This window comes from Mustelus asterias, chromosome 5, assembly GCF_964213995.1.
Source record: "Mustelus asterias chromosome 5, sMusAst1.hap1.1, whole genome shotgun sequence".
In the NCBI taxonomy this organism is placed as follows: Eukaryota; Metazoa; Chordata; class Chondrichthyes; order Carcharhiniformes; family Triakidae; genus Mustelus; species Mustelus asterias.
In genome coordinates this window covers 21,290,712-21,315,520 of record NC_135805.1, presented here as the reverse complement: position 1 = coordinate 21,315,520, position 24,809 = coordinate 21,290,712, and the positions used below count along the sequence as shown (strand labels likewise).

At 45.0% G+C, this 24,809-nt stretch overlaps 1 protein-coding gene across 2 annotated transcripts in view; it reads right to left on the bottom strand.

Annotated features, from left to right (window-relative positions):
- Nucleotides 1-24,809, bottom strand: part of slc4a1ap (solute carrier family 4 member 1 adaptor protein) — a 164,300-nt gene that overhangs the window by 63,327 nt on the left and 76,164 nt on the right. For both annotated transcript variants that reach the window (XM_078212238.1, XM_078212239.1), the window contains 3 exons: nt 21,584-21,744; nt 16,613-16,682; nt 5,845-6,034 (listed from right to left, as the gene is read on the bottom strand). In XM_078212238.1, coding sequence (XP_078068364.1) covers nt 5,845-6,034; nt 16,613-16,682; nt 21,584-21,744 — 421 coding nt within the window. The remainder of the gene's footprint in view (nt 1-5,844; nt 6,035-16,612; nt 16,683-21,583; nt 21,745-24,809) is intronic.

The following is a 24,809-nucleotide window of genomic DNA, read 5'->3' as shown; positions in this document are numbered from 1 at the left end:
AGCTTAAAATATAAAGACAGATAGTAAGAGTTTCTATAGCTATTTAAAGAAAAAAGAAATTGCCAAAGTGAAGGTTGGTCCTATAGAAAGTGAGAAATTAATAACATTGAAAATAAGGGGATGGCAGGTGAATTAAACTATGGTATTTTGTGTTTCACTAGAGGGGATACAAGTAAGATCCCAGAAATGGCTGTAGATCTGGAATGGAAAGGCGGGAGGCACGGTGGCACAGTGGTTAGCACTGCTGCCTCACAGCGCCAGGGACCCGGGTTCGATTCCCGGCTTGGGTCACTGTTTGTGCGGAGTTTGCACATTCTGCCCGTGTCTGCGTGGGTTTCCGCCGGGTGCTCCGGTTTCCTCCCACAGTCTGAAAGACGTGCTGGTTAGGTGCATCGGCCCGAACAGGCGCTGGAGTGTGGCGACTAGGTGATTTCACAGTAACTTCATTGCAGTGTTAATGTAAGCCTTACTTTTGACTAATAAAAACTAAATTTTAAAACTTTAACTCATGAAAATTACAGAAGAACTGGTACTGTTCAAACTGTTGCAGCTACGGGTTCACAAGTTCCCAGGTACTGAGGGATTTCATCCCAGATTTTCAAAGAAGTGGTTAGTGAGATAATAGATGCGCTGGTTTTAATTTTTCAAAATTCACTAGATTTGGACATGGTCAGAGGTTGCAGAGCTCTGAGATACAGAGGGATTCACCTGTCCGAGAGCATGAATCACAAAAGGTTCAGTGAGTAATTAGCAAAACTAACAGAATGTAATGCAAGGTTGAGAAGGTGGACTTTCATAAATAACCTCAACCAGTACAGGAATTGAACGCGCACTGTTGTTGTTCCGCATCACTAACCAGCTGAGCTAAACTGACTCCCTTCTTCGATTCCACGTGGAAAGTACTAACCTTTAGAACATAAGCTTCATGGCACTAATCGAGTGGTGTCTCCTATGGGTTTTGGCTCACCTTGTAATGTTGTAATTTAAGAAAATAAATTCTGCAGCTAAATGGTTAACTGCAAAATTTGCAGCTTGCAGGGAGAAAGGTTGGCAAGCACCGAGTCACGCACAAATTTTCAGTTCCTTTGCTTAACAATCACATATAAAGGCAAGCAAACATCGAAGATAGTTGGAAGAGAGAGAATGGGTGCTCAAGGAGTTACTGAAACTGGACGTCATTAGTAAAATATCAATGTAATGGCAAAATCAAGGACAAATCCTCAAATGCTACTTCTCTTGCAGGGGAATCCTGCTTCCAAACTACATCTCTGCTCGTGGGAGGAAATTAAGGTGCACAATAAGCCAAGGTTGCTGGATCATGGTTTAAAGTACAGGGAATCAGGGCCTTGTTTATTGCCACTCCAATGCAATTTGACTGAAATTAGAATGTTCTTCTAATCATTAGTTCCAGCATTATATGAAATCATATAAATTATACATAGTACGGTCAAAGGTGCATCGCCAGCAGCACTGCTTTTGAATGCAGCGAGCAGCTCATTGGAAACATCTAAAGCTTTCTGCTTATTCATGTCAATAATAGAAAATTACTTTTTTTAATTTGTTGTCACATGCATTAACATACAGTGAAAAGTATTGTTTCTTGCGCGCTATACAGACAGGAGGAAAGGAGGGAGTGCAGAATGTAATGTTACAGCCATAGCTAGGGTGTAGAGAAAGATCAACTTAATACGAGGTAGGTCCAATTAAGGTCTGGTGGCAGCAGAGAAGAAGCTTTTCCCGACGGAGGAAGGTGGAAGAGACAGTGGGCCCTATTTTACCATTTTGATTCTAAGTGCTGGGCGGACTTGAAACTGGGAATGTTTCAGATCCGACTTTTAGACCCGTTCTCAGGCGCCCCTCATACGCACTCTGCCTGAAAAAATATCAGCAATTCCGAATCGCGCTGCACAAGCCCGTGGGCGGGGCTTAACACGCCCGAAACCCTGCAGCTCCGATCGGCGCCTCCAACTGCACATGAGCAGAAAAAAAATGACAGAATGCTGATCCCCTGCCACATCCCCGCCGGGCGGGATAATGCCTCCCCCTGGCCCCCGCAAACATTGTCCCACCCCCAAAACATTACTGGCCTCCTTATTCCGCCACCCCCCCCCCCCACCCCCCACCAATCTCAGGCAGAGTGGCAGCGGACCCCTCCCTTTCCCCCCACTGATCTCAGGCAGAGTGACCACGGACCCCCTTCCGCCGATCTCAAGCAGAGAGTCGTCGGACACTAACTCCTCACTAACTGGAGCACCCGAATCGGACTTTTATGGAGCATGTCTGTTTCGCGCTGATTCTGGATGGGCAAACGCAGTGGTAAAGGGGGAAGTGCCAATAAAGTTGGCCGTGCAGCCCATTAAGTCAATTTAAATGTATGCAATACATTTAAATGGCCGTCGCGCCCCTTTGCTGGCGCGGTCCCGATCGTGGCCATTTTCGGGCCTTGGTAAAGGGGGAACTGGCACGGCGGCGGCTACTCACCTCACGCCCGACCTTAGCAACTTTTGTGCCCGAAAATGGGCACAACACGATGGTAAAATCGGGCCCTATGTTGTAGTGTGTGGGGTCCTTAATTCTGCTGGCTGCTTTGCCGAGGCAGCGGGAAGTGCAGACAGTGTCAATGGGTGGGAGGCTGGTTTGAGTGATGGACTGGGCTTCGTTCACGACACTTTGTAGCTTCTTATGGTCTTGGGCAGAGCAGGAGCCATACCAAGCTGTGATACAATCAGAAAGAACGCTTTCTATGGTGCATCTGTAAAAACTGGTGAGAGTCATAGCTGACATGCCAAATTTCCTTCATGTTCTGAGAAAGTAGAGGCATTGGTGGGCTTTCTTAACTATAGGGTCAGCATGGAGGAACCAGGACAGGTTGTTGATGATCAGGACACCTAAAAGCTTGAAGCTCTCGACCATTTCCACTTCGTCCCCGTTGATGTAGACAGGGGCATGTGCTCCACTATGCTTCCTGAAGTCGATAACTATCTCCTTCATCTTGTTGGCATTGCAGGAGAGATTATTGTCATCGCACCAGTTCACCAGATTCTTCATCTCTTTCCTGTACTCTGTCTCATCAATGTTTGAGATCGACCCATTACGGTGGTGTCATCAGCAAACTTGAAAATCGAGTTGGAGGGGAATTTGGCCACACAGTCATAGGTGTATAAGGAGTATAGTAGGGGGCTGAGAACACAGCCTTGTGGGGCACCGGAGTTGAGGATGATTGTGTTGTTGCAGATTGCGGTCTGTGGATTAGGAATTTCAGGATGCAGTCGCAGAGGGAGGTGCCGAGTCCCAGGCCACTGAGTTTGGAGATGAGTTTTGCATGAATAATGAAGTTGAAGGCTGAGCTGTAGTCAACAAATAGGAGTCTGACATAGATGTCCTTGTTATCTAGGTGTTCCAGGGTTGAGTGCAGGGCCAGGGAGATAGCGTCTGCTGTGGACCTGTTGCGGCAGTAGGTGAACTGTAGTGGATCCAGGCAGTCCGGGAGGCTGGAATTGGTTCGTGCCATGACTGGCCTTTCGAAGCACTTCATAATGATGGATGTCAGAGCCACCGGACGATAGTCATTAAGGCACACTGCCTAGCTTTTCTTTGGTACTAGAATGGTTGTCTTCTTGAAGCAGATCGGGACCTCAGATTGCTGCAAAGAGAGGGTGAAGATGTCTGTGAATACCCCCGCCAACTGATCCGCGCAGGATCTGAGTGCTCTTCCCATCTGGGCCAGTCGCTTTCCGTGAGTTGATCTTTGAGAGGGCTGCTCTGACAGCTGCAAAGGTGACGTCGGATACAGGTTCGTCCAAAGCTTCCGGAGTGGAAGGCATACTTTTAGTAGCCTCTTGCTCAAAACGGGTGTAGAATGCATTGAGCTCGTTGGGGCGCATTGGTGCTGGCGATTTTATATGCCTTGATCTTGTAGTCTGTTATGTCTTGCAGACCATGCCATAGTTGGCGGGGGTCCACATGGCTAGCCTGGGACTTTAGCTTGGTCTGGTACTGTCTTTGGGCATCTTTGATGGATCTCCTTAGATCTCCTGGCTTTCTTGTATAGGTCAGGTCACCTAATTTGAACTCCACAGACCTGGACTTCAGCAAGCAGTGAATATCCCTGTTCATCCATGGTTTCCGGGTGGGAAACACACGGATTTGCTTCTTTGGCACACAGTCTTCCTCACACTTAGTAATGAAGTCAGTTACAGTAGTGATGTACTCATTCAGGCTGGTTGCAGGGTTTTTAAATATCCTGAACACGTGCGGGAATGTGGTGACTAGGGGATTTTCCACAGTAACTTCATTGCAGTGTGAATGCAAGCCTACTAATAAATAAACTTTACTTTAAATAGTGACCAGTCTACTCACTCGAAGCAGTTCCGTAGGAGGTCATCTGATTCCTCAGACCAACATTGCACAGCTTTCTTTGTCGGATTCTCCTGTTTCAGTTTTTGCTTGTAAGCTGGGAGCAGGAGCATAGCCTTGTGGTCTGATTTGCCAAAGTGTGGAGGGGCGATAGAGCGGTAAGAATGTTTGATATTTGTATAGCAGTGGTCTAGGATGTTTGGGCCTCTGGAGAGGAGACATGTTGGTGGTATCTCGGTAGGAAGCTCTTGAGTTTGGCCTGATTGAAGTCCCCGGTCACGATGAACTAGCCTCAGGATGTTTCATCTCAAGGCTATTTGTAGTGGTGTATATTTCGTCCAGCGTTGTCTTCACATCCGCGTGGGGTGGAATGTAAACTGCTGTCAGGATAACAGAGGAAGGTAGTAGGGGCAGCATTTTAGCGTCAGGTATTCTACATGCTACATGGTGCCTAGAAGTAGCATGGTGCTACTTCTAGGCACCATGAGGTGTTGATTAGAAGGCAGACCCCCATCACCCCATGCCTTGCCTGAGGCCGCTGTACAGTGCATTCGGTTGAGAAGCCCTCTGGTTGTAGGGCATAGTCCGGGGAAGCAAGAGTGAGCCATGTCTCTGCGAAACAGAGTACACAGCAGTCCCGCAGTTCTCTTTGAAAAGTGAGCCTGGCTTTATAGATAGTGCATCAATGATTTTCCAAAAAAAGCTGCCTGCAAGATCCTGCCACTGTCACTGGCTTGAAGGATTCTCCCCGAATCTGGAATATTTCCAAATAAGATTAATCTTCCTGATGAAAAAATATTCACTGTTCAGGGGAATGGATTACAATAGATATTAATTAACTAAATAAGTACAGTGCGAGGTTAAACATGATACTCTTTGTCTTGGATACTTGATTTGTATTCCTTTGAAAATAGAAGATTGATGCCCAGAACAATGAAACCATTCAAGGGTGATGGTAGGAAGCATTTTTTCGTGCAAAGGTTAGGGGAAATATACAATCTCGGAGGGGGGGGGGGGTGCGGTTTCAACACTAAGAATGATGGATTTTTCATACAAGATGTTAAGGGGATGGAACCAAGGCAGGTGGATGGAGTTAAAACACAGATTTGTCATGATTTAATTGCCATCTAAATAGGCCCGAGAGGTTGAATGGCCTATGCATGTTCTTATCTTCTTGAGCCAATGAAGAACTGTCAAGCGCTGCTCACACCCAGAGATCAAACATCAACTCTCTGCTGATCTAAGCTGATCTCTGCTGTATTCAAGAGGCAGCTGGAAATAGCACTTGGGGCGAATGGGATCAAAGGTTATGGGGAAAAAGCAGGATTAGGCTGCTGAGTTGGATGATCAGCCGTGATCGTAATGAATGGTGGAGCAGGCTCGAAGGGCCAAACAGGCCTCCTCCTGTTCCTATCTTCTATGTTTCTATGTAACCATGTGCAGATTGAACTGCGGTATTTAATATTCAGGACTATTCTCTTGACTTACTCCATTTTCAGCTCTGGAAGACCCACTGGCGTCACGATCTTTATTAATCTCTGTAGCCTTTGCAACTCCTTTTTCAGCTCGAAGGACTTGATGTGCAATTTCTTACGAGTGACGCTATCTACTGTTGCTCCTGTTCGGATTTTGGTCATGAAGGCATCCAGCGGATCTTCCCCAGAGGCCTGCATGCTATCTGTGATGGAAATAACACCTCAGATTAAGGACAAACAGTTGATTCTGTATTATTAAATTGATTATCACCCGAATGTATAAATTCAGCACCTAATATTGGCTATCCATTTGTTTTATTTTCCCATAGATTTGCTGTGATGCTGCACTCGTATCATGGGATAAATGAGCGTTAGGAAGTCCATCTGATCTGACAAAGCTCATCCATCCAAAAGTAATCTGAAATCTGCATGTCCTCTGCCCAGACAATTTTCCTTCAGAAACCTTTCAAGAATTTAATTCCACAGGACAATTACTCTTTGCAAAGAAATTCCGTGTTCCAGAGATGCGGACACACCTACTTCCTCACTGCCTTCCTGAATCATTTCTCTGTAGGGAAGTGCAAGACACCTTCTTGAATTCAGAAGCTTTCCCACAAAGAGCAGTCAATGCACTGTGATGATAGTGTGCTATTTTGATATCTTTTATATTTAAAGTGAGGCTGCTTTAAGAGGCAGTGTTTTGTTACAAGAGTCGATTTGTCTGGGAAAACATACATGCTGAGAATGCAGGGTAATAACTGATTTTAGATAGGAATGTGTTATTTTGTAGCGTTAGTAGATCTTTTGTTTGTTAAGGTTCTCCTGGGATTTTAAATCAGGTATGCAGAGTTATGGGAGGATATGATTAGGTTGATTGATAGGGAGAGAGTCATGAGGCTGATGGGAGGAGCTAAGCTTGCAGGAAAAACAGTTTCATTTTCATAGCAGTTGCTGCTAGAGCTGGTGGAATAAATAAACGCCTCTCTGTCTCTCTCTTTCCAGAGGCTTTCTGAAAGCTCCAAGACTGTTAACCTAAGTCAAAAGCAAGTATGCCTGTATTTTGCTGACTACGTTTAAGAAGGGTTTCAGTCGATAAGAGAAATATTGCTTGAATGGAACTAATGGTGATAGGTTAGCAGCTAAAGATTGTTAAGAAATTAATTAACTATTAACAATACTTAAGTTAAACTGTATGGTTAAATTAAATTTGTTTTGATAAAAGCACTCCAGTTTGTCAGTTGAATCACACGTGGAGTGAAACATCCTATCCTCGCAATAATGCCAAATTAGAAAACATGTTGGGGTCTCGTCTGTCTTCATGATATACCTTGGGGTTTCTGATCTCACAGCACAAACTCCGAAAATTATACTTTGAAGCTGTGTAACCCTTTCGGAAACTATTTTCCTCTCACTTTCAGCAAAGCATCCAATAGATATACGATGCAGAAAAATGCCACACTGCCCATTGTGCTGGTGTTGACTCCTTGAAATAGCTCCATTTCCCCACCCTTACAGGCTTTGCTTTACAAATATTTATCCATTGCCCTTTCAAATTCAGCTTCTACTACTGTTTCTGGCATAGTACGCATGATAGAATCCCGACAGTGCAGAAGGACCCATCGCATCTGCACTGGCTCTCCGACAGAGCATCCCACCCAGGCCCTATCCCCGTAACCCCATGTATTTACCCCACTAATCCCCCTAACCTACACATTCTGAGCCACTAAGGGGCAATTTAGCATGGCTAATATCACTTCACGAAAGAGCAAAACTTCAGACATTGGCGTGACTGCCCTTGGCACTGGGGCTGCACTTGATGTAACATCAAGACATCCTAGCTAACCTGGAATCAATAGAAATCAGACTCCACTGGCTGGAGTCATGCCTGGCACAAAGGAAGATGATTGTAGCTGTTAGCGGTGACTCATTTCAGCTCCGATATCTTTGCAATGGTTTCTCAGGTTAGGCCCAATCATCTTTAGTTGCTTCAAATGACCGTCTGTCCATCATAAGATCAGAAGTGAGGATGTTTGCTGATGATTGCAGAATGTGCAACACCATTCCTGACTCCTCAGAGACTGAATCTGTCTGTATGCGGTAGGACTTGGACATCATTCAGGCTTAGGCTATTAAGTGGCACATAATATTCATGTCACACATGTGCCAGGCAATGACCATCTCCAATAACAGGAAATCCAACCTCGACATTCAACGGTATTACCATCGCCGAATCCCCCATAATCAACATCCTGGGGATTACCATTGACCAGAAACTGAACTGGACTTGCCACATTAATATTTTGTCTATGGGAGCAGGTCAGAGATTGGGAATTCTGTGGCAGGTAACTGACTCCCTCCGACACCAACAGACTGTAGCAGCAGTGTGTAGCATCTACAAGATGCACTGCAGAATTCACAAGGTTCCTTAGACAGCACTTTCCAACCCATGACGATTATCATCTAGAAGGACAAGGCAGTAAATACCTAAGAACACCACCACCTTGAGATTCCCCTCCAAGCCACTCACCATCCTGACTTGGAAGTACGTCACCAAATCCTGGAACTCCCTGCCTAGCAGCGTTGTGGGTATTCCAGCACCAGATGAAATGCAGTATTTCAGGAAGACAGCTCACCACCACCTTCTTAAGGGTAATTAGGGATGGGCAACAATTCTGATCCAGCCAGACACCCACAGCCCAACATAAAAAAATCCTTTCTCTTCCTAGACAAGCAGCCAATTACCTACTGAATCCATTTCTTCCCCTCATCTGTTTGTATTGTTTTCTGTTTAATTATCACACAAGTTTATCACCTTTTGGGTGAAAAAGTGCTTTCTTTCTTACTCCCAAATTAGACCATAAGACATAGGAGCGGAAGTAAGGCCATTCGGCCCATCGAGTCCACTCCACCATTCAATCATGGTTGATTTCAACTCCATTTACCCGCTCTCTCCCCATAGCCCTTAATTCCTCGAGAAATCAAGAATTTATCAATTTCTGTCTTGAAGACGCTCAACGTCTCGGCCTCCACAGCCCTCTGTGGCAATGAATTCCACAGACCCACCACTCTCTGGCTGAAGAAATTTCTCCTCATCTCTGTTCTAAAGTGACTCCCTTTTATTCTAAGGCTGTGCCCCCGCGTCCTAGTCTCCCCTGCTAATGGAAACAACTTCCCTACGTCCATCCTATCTAAGCCGTTCATTATCTTGTAAGTTTCTATCAGATCTCCCCTCAACCTCCTAAACTCCAATGAATATAATCCCACGATCCTCAGACGTTCATCGTATGTCAGGCCTACCATTCCTGGGATCATCCGTGTGAATCTCCGCTGGACCCGCTCCAGTGCCAGTATGTCCTTCCTGAGGTGTGGGGCCCAAAATTGCTCACAGTACTCCAAATGGGGCCTAACCAGTGCTTTATAAAGCCTCAGAAGTACATCCCTGCTTTTGTATTCCAAGCCTCTTGAGATAAATGACAACATTACATTTGCTTTCTTAATTACGGACTCAACCTGCAAGTTTACCTTTAGAGAATCCTGGACTAGGACTCCCAAGTCCCTTTGCACTTTAGCATTATGAATTTTGTCACCGTTTAGAAAATAGTCCATGCCTCTATTCTTTTTTCCAAAGTGTACGACCTCGCACTTGCCCACGTTGAATTTCATCAGCCACTTCTTGGACCACTCTCCTAAACTGTCTAAATCTTTCTGCAGCCTCCCCACCTCCTCAATACTACCTGCCCCTCCACCTATCTTTGTATCATCGGCAAACTTGGCCAGAATGCTCCCAGTCCCGTCATCTAGATCGTTAATATATAAAGAGAACAGCTGTGGCCCCAACACTGAACCCTGCGGGACACCACTTGTCACCGGTTGCCATTCTGAGAAAGAACCTTTTATCCCAACTCTCTGCCTTCTGTCTGACAGCCAATCGTCAATCCATGTTAGTACCTTGCCTCGAATACCATGGGCCCTTATTTTACTCAGCAGTCTCCCGTGAGGCACCTTGTCAAAGGCCTTTTGGAAGTCAAGATAGATAACATCCATTGGCTCTCCTTGGTCTAACCTATTTGTTATCTCTTCAAAGAACTCTAACAGGTTTGTCAGGCACGACCTCCCCTTACTAAATTCCTCATTTCTAAGCTTGCATCTTCAGGTATTTCAGCCTTTACCACGGTGAGTAATTTGCCCAGATTATTGACAAGGTGGGGTCTTGTGTTGTCATAGAATCATAGAAACCCTACAGTGCAGAAGGAGGCCATTCGGCCCAACGAGTCTGCACCGACCACAATCCCACCCAGGCCCTACCCCCACATATTTTACCCGCTAAGCCCTCTAACATACGCATCCTAGGATTCTAAGGGGCAATTTTTAACCTGGCCAATCAACCTAACCTGCACATCTTTGGACTGTGGGAGGAAACCGGAGCACCCGGAGGAAACCCACGCAGACACGAGAAGAATGTGCAAACTCCACACAGACAGTGACCCAAGCCGGGAATAGAACCCGGGACCCTGGAGCTGTGAAGCAGCAGCGCTAACCACTGCGCTACCGTGCCGCCCGAGGAACTCATTAACTCACTGCACAATTAACTTCAAGGAACTCATTAACACACTGCACAATGAAGCGCTCAATCCAGGGTGACTGGAAACACCAAGCCAACTGCCTTGTGGGTCTGAGAAAAATGCAACCAAGCAGAACTTGTGTGCATTCGTAGTGAGGGTGTTCCCGTGTATTAAAAGAATTTGAGCTGGAGTGTAACGTTTTCCCATCAGGGGACACTATTTATCATACCATTCATCTACTCATTATGGAGGGGGAAGAGGAGGAAGGAGAAGCAGAGTGAGAGGGAGGAGCAGGAGTGAAAGAAAGAGAGAGAAGACGGAGAGAGCATGGGGTGGGAGGGCGGGAGGGGTAGAGGTTGGATTTAGTATTGAGATTTATCACTATGCAGCTCCTGGTTATAAGAGGTGCTTAGGTAACAAATCGGCTAGAGACTCGATCAATAAGAAGATGCATGGTAACCTCCACAAAACACAACCAAGGGCAGATTTAAACTTGCGTTTTTTCTGCTCTGAAAGACTGCATTCAGAACTTTATCCGCATTTCATGGAGGCTCACAATGCAGAATGTTATACTAGGGGCAGCTTAACAGAATACGGGTTGTGGCACACGGAACCTTAATTAAAGTCATGTAATAATTCAAATAACTAAAGTCTGCCACATTCAAATTGGAAGCCTTTTCACATCTGTTAAAATGTTCTTCCATATGCTCTTTAAACGCTCCTTCATGTTAATAATAAAATAAATCAATAGTTTCCTTACAGCATTAATGTTGTAAATGCATACGTGTGTTGAGCTGAAACAATGTGAAGAAACACATTTCAGCTTGTTCCAACAATTTGTTGGTGGGGTTGTTACTCGGCAATTCTCCTGGTGGACAACTGCCCTCTGGCAGTATCTATTCCACCTCTCTATGACTCTTGCACTATTCTATGCGAATTCCTGACTACTTTACCCAAGTGGCTAATTTTCAGGTGTGAACCTTGACACAGAGTCAGCAGACCATTTGTTCATGGTTTCATCACAGCCAGGCTTTGTACTACCATCGCTCAACATGTACAAGCACCTTCCAGAAGAAATCAGAGCTGATTTGTAGAGTGTCCAGCGACCCGCTGACTGTGATCAGCTAGCTCAACGCAGGGTTTTGCCCTTTTAGCTTTGTACGGCTTAGTGCTGCATCAGACTGCCACTGTCTGTCAGGATGCATTCACAGTAATCCAGCTGACTGCAATGAGACCTGTAATAACTCACGAGAATGTTTTCCATCTGGGGACAAAAAAACTGTGAACCTGGTGTCGAAACGGAAAATGTTGAGATCCAGACGGTAATAAGGATCACCCCGGACATACTCTCTTCCACCTTCTTCCATCGGGAAAAAGATATAAAAGTCTGAGATCACGTACCAACCAACTCAAGAACAGCCTCTTCCCTGCTGCCATCAGACTGTTGAATAAATCCCACCATATATTAAGCTGATCTTTCTCTAGCTATGACTGTAACGCTATATTCTGCATCCTTTCCTATGTATTCTATGAATGGTATGCTCTGTCTGTATAACGTACAAGAAACAATACTTTTCACTTTATACAAATACATCTGACAATAATAAATCAAATCAAAACTAAGTGTTGCACACTGGAAACCACTGCAACACTTACGGTGCATCAGCGTGTGATTTTAAACTAGAAGCTAGTGCAAGAGATTTTGATTAATAATTCTAAACTCAAGAACAGAGCAAAGTCGAGAGAGAAAATAAAACATTTTGCCCATCAAAACTACCACTCAAGAGTTTAGTTTACCTCTGCTGATCTTAACGTTAATCCCCTGATAAAAACACAAGCAATACTATTCGTATCTCTCTCTATAAGTGATGTTGCCAAGGGATATGAAGCAAGATTGGATGAAAAGAATAAAGGTACAAATCAGCCTTGACCGAGCCAAACAATAACCTTTAGTGTGGCAGCTCATCAAATGTCTTCTGGAAATCTAAATACAGTACATCCACTGGTTCCCCTTTACCCATAACAGATATTACTACTCCAAAGAATTCTAATAAATTGTTTAAAGATGATTTTGCTTTCACAACACCATGTTTTATGTGTTAGTTCAGAAGGAGGAATGTTGATCAGGGCAATTACTGAAAAGAATCAAATACTAACCAGTATTTCTACATTTTTTAAGGTGAGATTTCCTTTTAATATTGTAAATTGCAAAGCTTCCTTTCCTGTCATCGTTTAGGCAGGAAGGAACAGAAAAATCATTATTATTCTCATCCCCTTTAATTTACAACAAGTAAGATTATTTTTAAACTTTTTAAACAGAGCTAAATCTGAATGTAACATATTGACACAGATTGAAGAAGGGCAGCACGGTAGCACAGTGGTTAGCACTGAAGCCTCACAGCTCCAGGGACCTGGGTTCTATTCCAGGCTTGGGTCACTGTGTGTGTGGAGTCTGCACGTTCTCCCCGTGTCTGTGTGGGTTTCCTCTGGGTGCTCTGGTTTCCTCCCACAGTCCAAAGATGTGCTGGTTAGGTGCTTTGGCCATGCTAAATTGCCCCTTAGTGTTCTGGGATGCGTAGGTTAGAGGGATTAGTGGCATAAATATGTGGGGTTATGGGGATAAGGCCTAGTTGGGATTGTTGTCGGTGCAGACTCGATGGGCTGAATGGCCTCCTTCTGCACTGTAGGGTTTCTATGATGGTTCTCTGATTCTATGAAGATTGGCTAAGTAACTGGAAGCAGAGAGTAGACATAAATGCATCTTTTTCTGGGTGGCAAGATATAACAAGATGCACTGTTCTTAACCCTCCACAGTAAGAGTTTTAACTTAAAGTCCAACAGGTTTATTTGGTAGCAAATACCATTAGCTTTCGGAGCGCTGCTCCTTCGTCAGATGGAGTGGAAATCTGCTCTCAAACAGGGCACAACCCTCCAGCCAGGGCAAAGGGCCTCTCAGTATCTATCCCTGTCAAACCCTCTCAGAATCTCTCATGTTTCAATGATATCATCTCTGAATTTTTTCAACGAGAGATAACAGGCCCATTCTACTCAATATTGATCCATAGCATCATATCATAGAATCATACAGTGCAGAAGAGGCCCTTCGGCCTGTTGAGTTTGCACCGACACTTGTAAAACACCTGACCTACCATCTAATCCCATTTAGCAGCAACAGAAACAGAAAATGCTAAAAGATCTCAGCAGGTCTGACAGCATCTGTGGAGAGAGAATAGAGCCAATGTTTCGAGTCTGGATGACCCTCTGATGAAGGGTTATCCAGAGTTGAAACATTGGTTCTATTCTCTCTCCGCAGATGCTATCAGACCTGTTGAGATTTTCCAGCATTTTTTGCTTTCGTTTAAGATTCCAGCTTCCGCAATATTTTGCCTAATCCCATTCACCAGCACTTGGCCCATAGCCTTGAATGCTATGATGTGCCAAGTGCTCTTCCAGGTACTTTTTAAAGGATGTGAGGCAACCCGCCTCTACCACCCTCCCAGGCAGCGCATTCCAGACCATCACCACCCTCTGGGTAAAATGTTTTTCCTCACATCCCCCCGCAAACCTCCTGCCCTCCACCTTGAACTTGTGACAGACCTTTCAACTAAGGGGACCAGTTGCTCTTTATCCAATGTCCATGTCCCTCATAATCTTGTACACCTCGATCAGGTCGCCCTTCAGTCTTCTCTGCTCCAGCGAAAACAAGCCTATCCAAGCTCTCTTCATAATTTACATGTTCCATCCCAGGCAGATCACACGTTAACCCTCACATCCCAGGCATCAGTCTGGTAAACCTTTGTTGCACTCCTACTGAGTTAAGTACATCTTTCCTTGGGTATGAACACTGCACACAGCACTCTATTTGAGATCTCACCGGAGTTTTGTACAATTGCAGCAAGCCTGCCTTATTCTTGTACTCCAAACCCCTTGCAACAAAAATCAACATCCCATTTGGCTTCCTAACTTTTAGCTGATGCACCTGTATGTTAACTTAATGAGCAGGATTTTCCGGTCAGCCCTCACAATGCATTTTCCAGTGGCTGAGGCGGCCAGCCAATGTCTAAGGGGTTTTGCGTGCCCCACATCCATTGCTGCCAGGGAATATGATGCAGTGGGTCGCTATTGGCTGGACCAGCCTGAGAATTCTGGCCCGTAACCCCACATATTTATGCCACTAATCCTTTTAACCTACGCATCCCAGGACACTAAGGGGCAATTTAGCATGGCCAAAGCACCTAACCAGCACATCTTTAGACTGTGGGAGGAAACTGGAGCACCCAGAGGAAACCCACACAGACACAGGGAGAACATGCAAACTCCACACAGGCAGTGAATTCTGGCACAAGAATACACAAATCTCTCTGAACACCATTTGATAGTCTCTCACCATTTAATATCTGATTTTCTACTCTTCCTACCAAAGTAAATAACTTTCTCCACCTGCCACCTTCTTGCACACTCCATTAACCTATCTATATCTGTTCATAGCCAGTGTCTTCCTCACAGCTTACTTTCCCACCTAGGACCTATGGGTGGCACGATGGCACAGTGATTAACACTGCTGCCTCACAGCGCGAGGGACCCGGGTTTGATTCCCGACTTGGGTTACCGTCTGTGCGGAGTTTGCACGTTCTCCCTGTGTCTGCGTGGATTTCCTCCGGATGCTCCGGTTTCCTCCCACAATCCAAAGATGTGCGGGTTAGGTGGATTGGCAATACTAAATTGCCCCTTAGTGTCAGGGGGACTAGCTAGGGTAAATACATGGGGTTATGGGAATAAGGCCTGGGTGGGATTATGATCGGTGCAGACTCGATGGGCCGAATGGCCTCCTTCTGCACTGTAGAATTCTATGATCCAGCTATGTGTGCTCTGCAAAGTTGTACATATTACATAGTCCTTTCATTTGGACCACCAATACAGGTTGTAAATAGCTGAAGCCTCAAACACTGACCCTTGCAGCTCCCCACCAGTAACAGCCTGCCAACCTGAAAATGACCCATTCATTCCTACTGTTTTCTGTCCTTTAAGCAATCCTCTATTTATGCTAATATATTACCCCAATGCCATGAGCCATTATCTTTTGCAATGACCTTTCACGTGACAAATGCACTTGATTCACTGGTTCCTTTTTATCTACCCTGCGAGTTACAGCCTCAAAAATGTCAGGAACTTAAATTAAGAAAAAAGGTTGCGAATGTTGGACTCTTGATTGGAAGTTCAAAAGGAGGAAGGCATTGACTGAAGTGAGCCAAAGAAGTTCTCTATAGAACAGGATCAAATGCTAAGGAATGCATTGGTTAAGAAGCAGAACTAGGTGGATGGCTTCACCCAAAGGGCACTAAACTTGTGAGATTGGTTATTAGTGAAGTACCTTGGTGAACAATACAAACAAGATCAATAGACAATTTGATGCAGGGATAAAAAGGAAACACCCTAAAGGACTTGTAGAAAAAGTGGATATGTTAGCTAATTCTTCAAGATAGGAGTGACTCGCCAAGCCTAATGTCTTTTGCCTCTTGCTAAAAATTATTTTACTCAGCTTACTTACATTTTTTTCTATTCCCCTTCTCAGTCTAAATTAGAGTAAGGGACTGGGAAATTGTCACATCCCGTTTGTTCAGCTTCTGAGGAGTCAGGCTGTTTCTGCTGCAGGAACAGCACTGAGTGGAACTATACAATCCTAATTTTCCAGTGATTAAAGTCTGCATAATTAGTAATAAATGGGTGAAATTGAAATTTGTCTATTATTCTAACAAAGGCTTTTCCGCCATTTGAAAATAAACCTGTTAAAGCCTTTTTCCAAAATTATTTACGTCCACTGGTTTGGCAGAGCCGGCAATTTATCATGTGCCATTCTCTTCCCTCTCCCTGTACGCCCCAAACCTGCTATTTCTTGAAATTCTCAGCATTCTTTCCACTGAGTTCCTGAATTGGATGCTCTCTATATTTCAGCACGACCCTTGTGCACTGTCAGATCATGACAGCACCTGGGTGCTGTGACAAGCAAACAAAATCTGATAGTTATGGATCATCAACCCCAAAGAAATAAACCTTCCTTCAAGATCAACATTTCATTTCAGCTCTTTTATTGAGCTAGAAAAGGCTGGCAGTGGGGATTTTACTTACAGCCTCAATAGCAATTCAATAGAGCGCTGAGGTAACATGCCATAGTCTGGGTTCATTGTTGTAAATTGTCCCCATTCAGTGGTTTGTGTTTACCTTTGCCAGATATCTTCAACTTGGTTTCAACGTCAGAAAGTTCTCTCTGCACCTCGGTTAACTTGCCAACCTGTGGAAGCAAAGATGCAATTATGTGCACAGAAAAGGTCTTGTTGGAGCAAAACTGCCCACAGCTGAATACCAAAAAACAGATATGCAGCACAACTGACAAGGTATGTTGTTAAACAGGAACAGACCAGATTGTGGAGCTGGAGAAGCAAGGCTGTGCCCAACCTCACATTCAAAGAATGCAGCCAATGCTGGGCATCAACACATCCCACCCCCTCAGCGCAGCCCCTTTCCCCCTGATGGACCAACCCACCCAATACCTGCCCAAACGCTTACATAGAACATAGAACAGTACAGCACAGAACAGGCCCTTCGGCCCACGATGTTGTGCTGAGCTTTATCTGAAACCAAGATCAAGCTATCCCACTCCCTATCATCCTGGTGTGCTCCATGTGCCTATCCAATAACCGCTTAAATGTTTCTAAAGTGTCTGACTCCACTATCACTGCAGGCAGTCCATTCCACACCCCAACCACTCTCTGCGTAAAGAACCTACCTCTGATATCCGTCTGTATCTCCCAGTACGAACCCTATAGTTATGCCCCCTTGTAATAGCTCCATCCACCCGAGGAAATAGTCTTTGAACGTTCACTCTATCTATCCCCTTCATCATTTTATACACCTCTATTAAGTCTCCCCTCAGCCTCCTCCGCTCCAGAGAGAACAGCCCTAGCTCCCTCAACCTTTCCTCATATGACCTACCCTCCAAACCAGGCAGCATCCTGGTAAATCTCCTCTGCACTCTTTCCAGCGCTTCCACATCCTTCTTATAGTGAGCTTGTTACTGAATTCCCTCTCCATCTCCCCGCCAATTGCTGTGCCCAGATAGACCATAATTATCTGACTCAGAGGCGGGGGCAGCACGGTGGCACAGTGGTTAGCATTGCTTCCTCACAGCGCCAGGGATTCCGGCCTCGGGTCGCTGTCTGTGTAGAGTTTGCACGTTCTCCCACGTGTCTGTGTGGGTTTCCTCCGGGTGCTCCGGTTTCCTCCCATAGTCCAAAGATGTGCAGGTTAGGTGGATTGGCCATGCCTCTAGTGTCGGGGGATCATCTTGGGTAAATTGTTGGGGTTAGGCCTGGGTGGGATGTGGTCGATACAGACTCGTTGGGACGAATGGCCTCCTTCTGTACTGTAGGGATTATATAGAGGCGCTCTCTTACTGGCCAACTCTGGCTGGTAGGAATAAAAAGAGCTGTTATTTTAAGTGGAACAATTCAGACTGAGGTTGTTCCTTTTATAGGCTCGATTCTTAGACTCAGTCAAATTCCATTATTCTTCCTGGCAAGTGTTGACTGGGATTTCGATTAAAGAAGACATTATGTTTCATGATTGATGCAAGACTTCCTGCTGCCACCTCTGCTGAGTAGGCAGCCAAACAGTGCCATTTTATAACTTCAAAATATAAATATTTTGACAAACATCCTATCAATTCTCTCTCCTTCCTCCTCTGGTTCTACAGGTTCCAGTAACCTCTACCAAGAGTGAAATTTTGTTTACGTCTAGCTGGTCAACAAGCTCATTAACAGAATGGATGAAATTGAGACAGATCAACAAACTGTCTTCATCCGTTTATACATGCACACAAGTGCAGCATGGCACTCTAGAAATCATAGAATAGAAATCATAGAAACCCTACAGTGCAGAAGGAGGCCATTCGGCCCATCGAGTCTGCCCGACCACAACCCACCCAGGCCCTACCCCCACATATTTTACCCGCTAATCCCTCTAACCTACACATCCCAGGACTCTAAGGGGCAATTTTTGAACCTGGCCAATCAACCTAACCCGCACATCTTTGGACTGTGGGAGGAAACCGGAGCACCCGGAGGAAACCCACGCAGACACGAGGAGAATGTGCAAACTCCACACAGACAGTGACCCGAGCCGGGAATCGAACCTGGGACCCTGGAGCTGTGAAGCAGCAGTGCTAACCACTGTGCTACCGTGCCGCCCCATATGTAGGGATATGGGGGTAGGGCCTGCGTGGGATTGTGGTCTAGTTAGCAACCAGGAATAGGGATGCACACTGATGCTCCTCTCCTTAACACTAGGAAGGGGACAACATGCTGCACAACAACTGAGATGAGTACAGACCAGGGTGGAGTTTGAAATCTGCCTATAAGACTTAGACACCTGATTCTTTAACCAGCAGAATCGGCACGGTAGCAGAGTGGTATGGGCAGCACGGTAGCAGAGTGGTTAGCACTGCTGCTTCACAGCTCCAGGGACCTGGGTTCGATTCCCAGCTTGGGTCACTGTCTGTGTGGAGTTTGCACATTTTCCTCGTGTCTGCGTGGGTTTCCTCCGGGTGCTCCGGTTTTCTCCCACAGTCCAAAGATGTGCAGGTTAGGTTGATTTGGCCATGCTAAAATTGCCCCTTAGTGTCCTGAGATGCGTAGGTTAGAGGGATTAGTGGGTAAATATGTAGGGATATGGGGGTAGGGCCTGGGTGGGATTGTGGTCGGTGCAGACTCGATGGGCCAAATGGCCTCTTTCTGCACTGTAGGGTTTCTATTAAAAAAATCATTAGCGGGGCCTTTCCGTACATTCCTAATCGAGAATTTTATAGTTAAGTACAGTCATGATGTATTATGGACACTCTACTTCTGCACAGTTTTCTCAAGAAAATTCAGCCCACCGTGCAGTTCCAGAGAAGTTCCACATTCGAAGGAGGAGGGGGTCAGAAATGGCACCACAACATGAGAGATTTAGTTCTCCTATTGAACATGGCATTATAATCACTGAATCTTACAGCACAAGAGAAGGCCATTCGCCCATTGTCTCTGTACTAGCTCTTTCAAAGAGTTGTGCAATTAGTCTCACTCCCCTGGTCGTTTTTTGTAGTCTTTCATATTTGAGTTCTTATCCAATCCCATTTTGAAGGATATTATTTATTCTGCTTCTAACATCCTTTTAGGATCATGGAATCCTGAGACATCAGAAGAAGCCATTTGGCCCATCGAGTCTGAACCGACTCTCTGGACAGAGTATTTTATCCAGGTCCCCTCCGCCCTATCCCCGTAATCCCACACACATTTACCATGGCTAATCCACCTAACCTACGCATCTTGCGACACTAGGGGGCAATTTAGCATAGCCAATCCACTTAATCTGCACATCTTTGGACTGTGGATTTTGAGGCAGTGCATTCCATAATGTGACACATTAAAAAAAAAGTTCCCACATTATTGCATCTGGTTCTTTTTGTCAATCAGCTGAAATCTGTGACTCTCATTACCAACTCTTCTGCCACTGGAAACAGTATCTCCATATTTGGTGTATCAAAACCTTCCCATGATCTTGAACACCTCTATCAATTCTATCTTTAATTGTCTTTGCCCCAAGGAGAACAACCCTAGTGTTTCTACTTAGCTGAAGTTTTTCATTCCTGGTGCCATTCTAGCAGATCTCTTCAGCATCCACTTTCAGTCCTCAATGTCCTCCCTAAAAGGTGTCTTGTCCATAATACTAAAATTGGGTTTAGCCTCTGTGTTATAAAGGTTGTGTGTAACTTTCTTACTTTGTATGATAATGCCCTGTCAATTATGCTGTTACGGTTAAAAGAAACAGGTGACGGGTATTAATTGTCAGTGAGCTCATATAAATAGGGGATAGCTGGGACACTGGGTTGAGTGGGAGATTGAACAAGTCAATAAACTCTTATTAAAGAAAAGCTCTAGTGTCTTGATTTCAGCTTGACCAACTGGCTTGGACCCGATTAGCACTCTGGCTTTGCAACAGTTTTCTCAACTTGTTCTGTCATCTTCAAGGAAGTACACCCTAGATTTTTTTTTCAAATTTTTATTTCATTCAAAAAAACCAAATTCAAATTGATTCCAATTCATGGTTCCCACAAGAGAGACAAACAAGATCCAAGCTGACCAAGATAAGGCATTGCACCTCATCTTGGGCTTACTCTGACACTTCCATCTTAGCCAAAAGGCCGAGATGGAATTACATTGTGGATTTCTCAGTTCCTGCACCCACTTTAAAACTGCACCATTTAATTTATATTTTTTTCTCCTCACTCTTCCTACCAAAGTGCATCACTTCACACTTAGAATGACAAGAAAACAGATTGAAAGTCAAACCTCTCTCTGGAGCGGAGGAGGTTGAGGGGAGACTTAATAGAGGTTTATAAAATGATGAAGGGGATAGATAGAGTGAACGTTTGGGTGGATGGAGCTATTACAAGGGGGCATAACTATAGGGTTCATGGTGGGAGATATAGGAAGGATATCAGAAGTAGGTTCTTTACACAGAGAGTGGTTGGGGTGTGGAATGGACTGCCTGCAGTGATAGTGGAGTCAGACACTTTAGGAACATTTAAGCGGTTATTGGATAGGCACATGGAGCACACCAGGATGATAGGGAGTGGGATAGCTTGATCTTGGTTTCAGATAAAGCTCGGCACAACATCGTGGGCCGAAGGGCCTGTTCTGTGCTGTACTGTTCTTTGTTCTATATTCTATGTTCATAGGGCTGATATCAGAAAGTCCTTTAAACAAAAAGTAATCAACTCAATGGAATGGACTACTTAGGTGGGTTGAGGAGACAAGCATCCCAGAACTATTTGAGAAAAGTAGATGCTGTGGCTTTGGGGAAGAATTGTGAGCTATTCCTGGATGAATGAACCAGGATTAACAAAAGTTTTCTATCTTTCTGTATTAGCTTGAGGAACATCTCCATTACTGCCACAATGAAACTTTGCAACACAAGTTGTACAATGTGACCTGGAAACATGTTCCCCATGCTTCTCCCTCCCCACTCTTAATGGTGCCCATACACACACACACACACACACACACACACACACACACACACACACATTCCTTCTCTAGAAAATTATGATATTTCTAGGGTTCAGCATATCTTTGAAAGAAAACTTTAGACTCTTACCAATGAATCGTAAGTTTCCGCTTTCTCCTCTACTTTCCCTGCTTTCTTCATTCTGTTGAGCCTCTTCTTCTCAATAACTCCGGTCCGATCTAAGAAAGTATCTTCATCACTGTCATAGAAATCCTCTGCCTCCCAGTTTTTAGATTTTCGCTTCCGAGAAACTGGTGAGAGAGAAAGTTGTCAGACTATTACTAAAGAGGAATAATGGGGCGTCCTCTTTGTTTCAGACCGCAAAAAACAATTACAGGCCTTTTGACTAACGATTAAAGTAACTCCCTGTTAATCAATATAACTAAAGGTTGAGTCACTGCGGGTTTATTGTACTGCTGCAGTGTCGGTGCATAGGGCTGTAACAGAATTAGAGACCAATGTCCCTTCTACACAGATCACAATTGTGCTGAGCAATGACCATCAATTCACTTGTATCTGATGGCAGATTTTTCCAAAATAACAGCTGAATTTCATGAAGTAAATGCACTTATGCTATGCTAAACTTCCCATTGTACTGCACTAACCTCGCCGTCCGCACCACGCTAACCTTGCTGCCTGCACCATGATAATATCCTGTTTCAAATGAATACACAATGAGATTTCATACCTCATGTAACATTCGCACGTCACAAATGCTCACCAACAAAGGTTCTAACCACCAGCCCTTGACATTCAATAGCATTACCATTACTGACTCCCCCACGACCAAGCATCCTGCGGGTTTCCTTTGACCAGAAACTGAACTGGACTAGCCATACAAATACTGTGCATACCAGAGCAAGTCAAAGGCTAGGAATCCTGTGGCAGGTCACTCACCTCCTAACTCCCCAAAGGCTGCCCCCATCTACAAGGCACATTCAGGAGTGGAATGGAATATTCTCCACAGTCCAAAGATGTGCAGTGGCACGATGGCACAGTGCCTAGCACTGCTACCTCACAGTGCCAGGGACCCTGGTTTGATTCCCGGCTTGGGTCACTGTCTGTGTGGAATTTGCACATTCTCAGTGTCTGCGTGGGTTTCCTCCAGGTGCTCCGGTTTCCTCCCACAGTCCAAAGATATGCAGGTTAGGTTGATTGGCCATGCTAAATTCTCCCTCGGTGTACCCGAACAGGCGCCGGAGTGTGGCGACTGGGGGATTTTCACAGTAACTTCATTGCAGTGTAAATGGAAGCCTACTTGCGAATACTTTGCATCAGTATTCACAAAGGAGAGGGACATGTTGACTGGTAGTGTCTCAGAGAGATGTGTTGACCCGTTAGAAAAAGTCTCAATTACAAGGGAGGAAGTGTTAGGTTTTTTAGGAAACATTAAGACAGACAAATCCCCAGGGCCAGATGGCATCTATCCTAGACTCCTCAGAGAGGCAAAAGATGAAATTGCTGGGCCTCTAACAGAAATCTTTGTCTCTTCACTGGACACAGGTGAGGTGATGTGGAGATGCCGGCGTTGGACTGGGGTAAACACAGTAAGAAGTTTAACAACACCAGGTTAAAGTCCAACAGGTTTATTTGGTAGCAAAAGCCACACAAGCTTTCGAGGCTCTGAGCCCCTTCTTCAGGTGAGTGGGAATTCTGTTCACAAACAGAACTTATAAGACACAGACTCAATTTACATGAATAATGGTTGGAATGCGAATACTTACAACTAATCCAGTCTTTAAGAAACAAAACAATGGGAGTGGGGAGAGCATCAAGACAGGCCCAGAGGATTGGAGGTCCCAGAGGATTGGAGGATAGCAAATGTGGTCCCGTTATTTAAGAAGGGTAGCAAGGATAACCCGGGTAATTATAGGCCAGTGAGCTTGACGTCCGTGGTAGGGAAGTTGTTGGAGAAGATTCTTAGAGATAGGATATATGCGCATTTAGAACTGAATAATCTCATTAGCAATAGACAGCATGGTTTTGTGTGAGGGAGGTCATGCCTCACAAATTTGGTTGAGTTTTTTGAGGTGACGACAAAAACGATTGACGAGGGAAGGGTCGTGGATGTCGTCTATATAGATTTTAGTAAAGCATTTGACAAGGTCCCTCATGGCAGGCTAGTGCAAAAGGTTAAATCTCACGGGATAAAAGGTGAGCTAGCTAGATGGGTGGAGAACTGGCTTAGCCATAGAAGACAGAGGGTAACAGTGGAGGGGTCTTTTTCCGGTTGGAGGTCTGTGAATAGTGGTGTTCCGCAGGGCTCTGTACTGGGACCTCGGCTGTTTGTGATATATATAAATGATTTGGAGGAAGATGTAGCTGGTGTGATCAGTAAGTTTGCGAACAACACAAGGATTGCTGGAGTTGCGGATAGTGATGAACATTGTCAGAGAGTACAGCAGGATATAGATAGGCTAGAACATTGGGTGGAGAAATGGCAGATGGAATTTAATCCAGATAAATGCGAAGCGATGCATTTCGGTAGATCTAATGTAAGGGGGAGCTATACAATAAATGGCAGAACCATCAGGAGTATAGACACACAGAGGGACCTGGGTGTACAAGTCCACAGATCCTTAAAGGTGGCAGCACAGGTGGAGAGGGTGGTCAAGAGGCATATGGCATGCTTGCCTTTATTGGACGGGGCATAGAATATAAAAGTTGGCATATGATGTTGCAGTTATATAGAACGTTGGTTAGGCCACATTTGGAATACTGCGACCAGTTCTGGTTGCCACACTACCAGAAGGACATGGAGGCTTTGGAGAGAGTACAGAAAAGGTTCACCAGGATGTTGCCTGGTATGGAGGGTCTTAGCTATGAGGAGAGATTGGGTAAACTGGGGTTGTTCTCCCTGGAAAGACGGAGGATGAGGGGCAACCTAATAGAGGTGTATAAAATTATGAAGGGCATAGATAGGGTGAACAGTGGGAAGCTTTTTCCCAGGTCGGAGGTGACGAACACAAGGGTCACGGGTTCAAGGTGAGGGGGTTCAACACAGATGTCAGGGGGACGTATTTTACACAGAGGGTGGTGGGGGCCTGGAATGCACTGCCGAGCAAGATGATTGAGGCAGACACGCTGGGATCGTTTAAGACTTATCTAGATAGCCACATGAACAGACTGGGAATAGAGGGATACAAACGAATGGTCTAGTTGGGCACATGAGCAGCGCAGGCTTGGAGGGCCGAAGGGCCTGTCCCTGTGCTGCATTGTTCTTTGTGACAAATAAATTAACTTTAAGTTACTCTCCACAGTTCAAAGATGTGCAGGTTAGGTTGATTGATCATGCTAAATTGCCCCTTAGTGATCT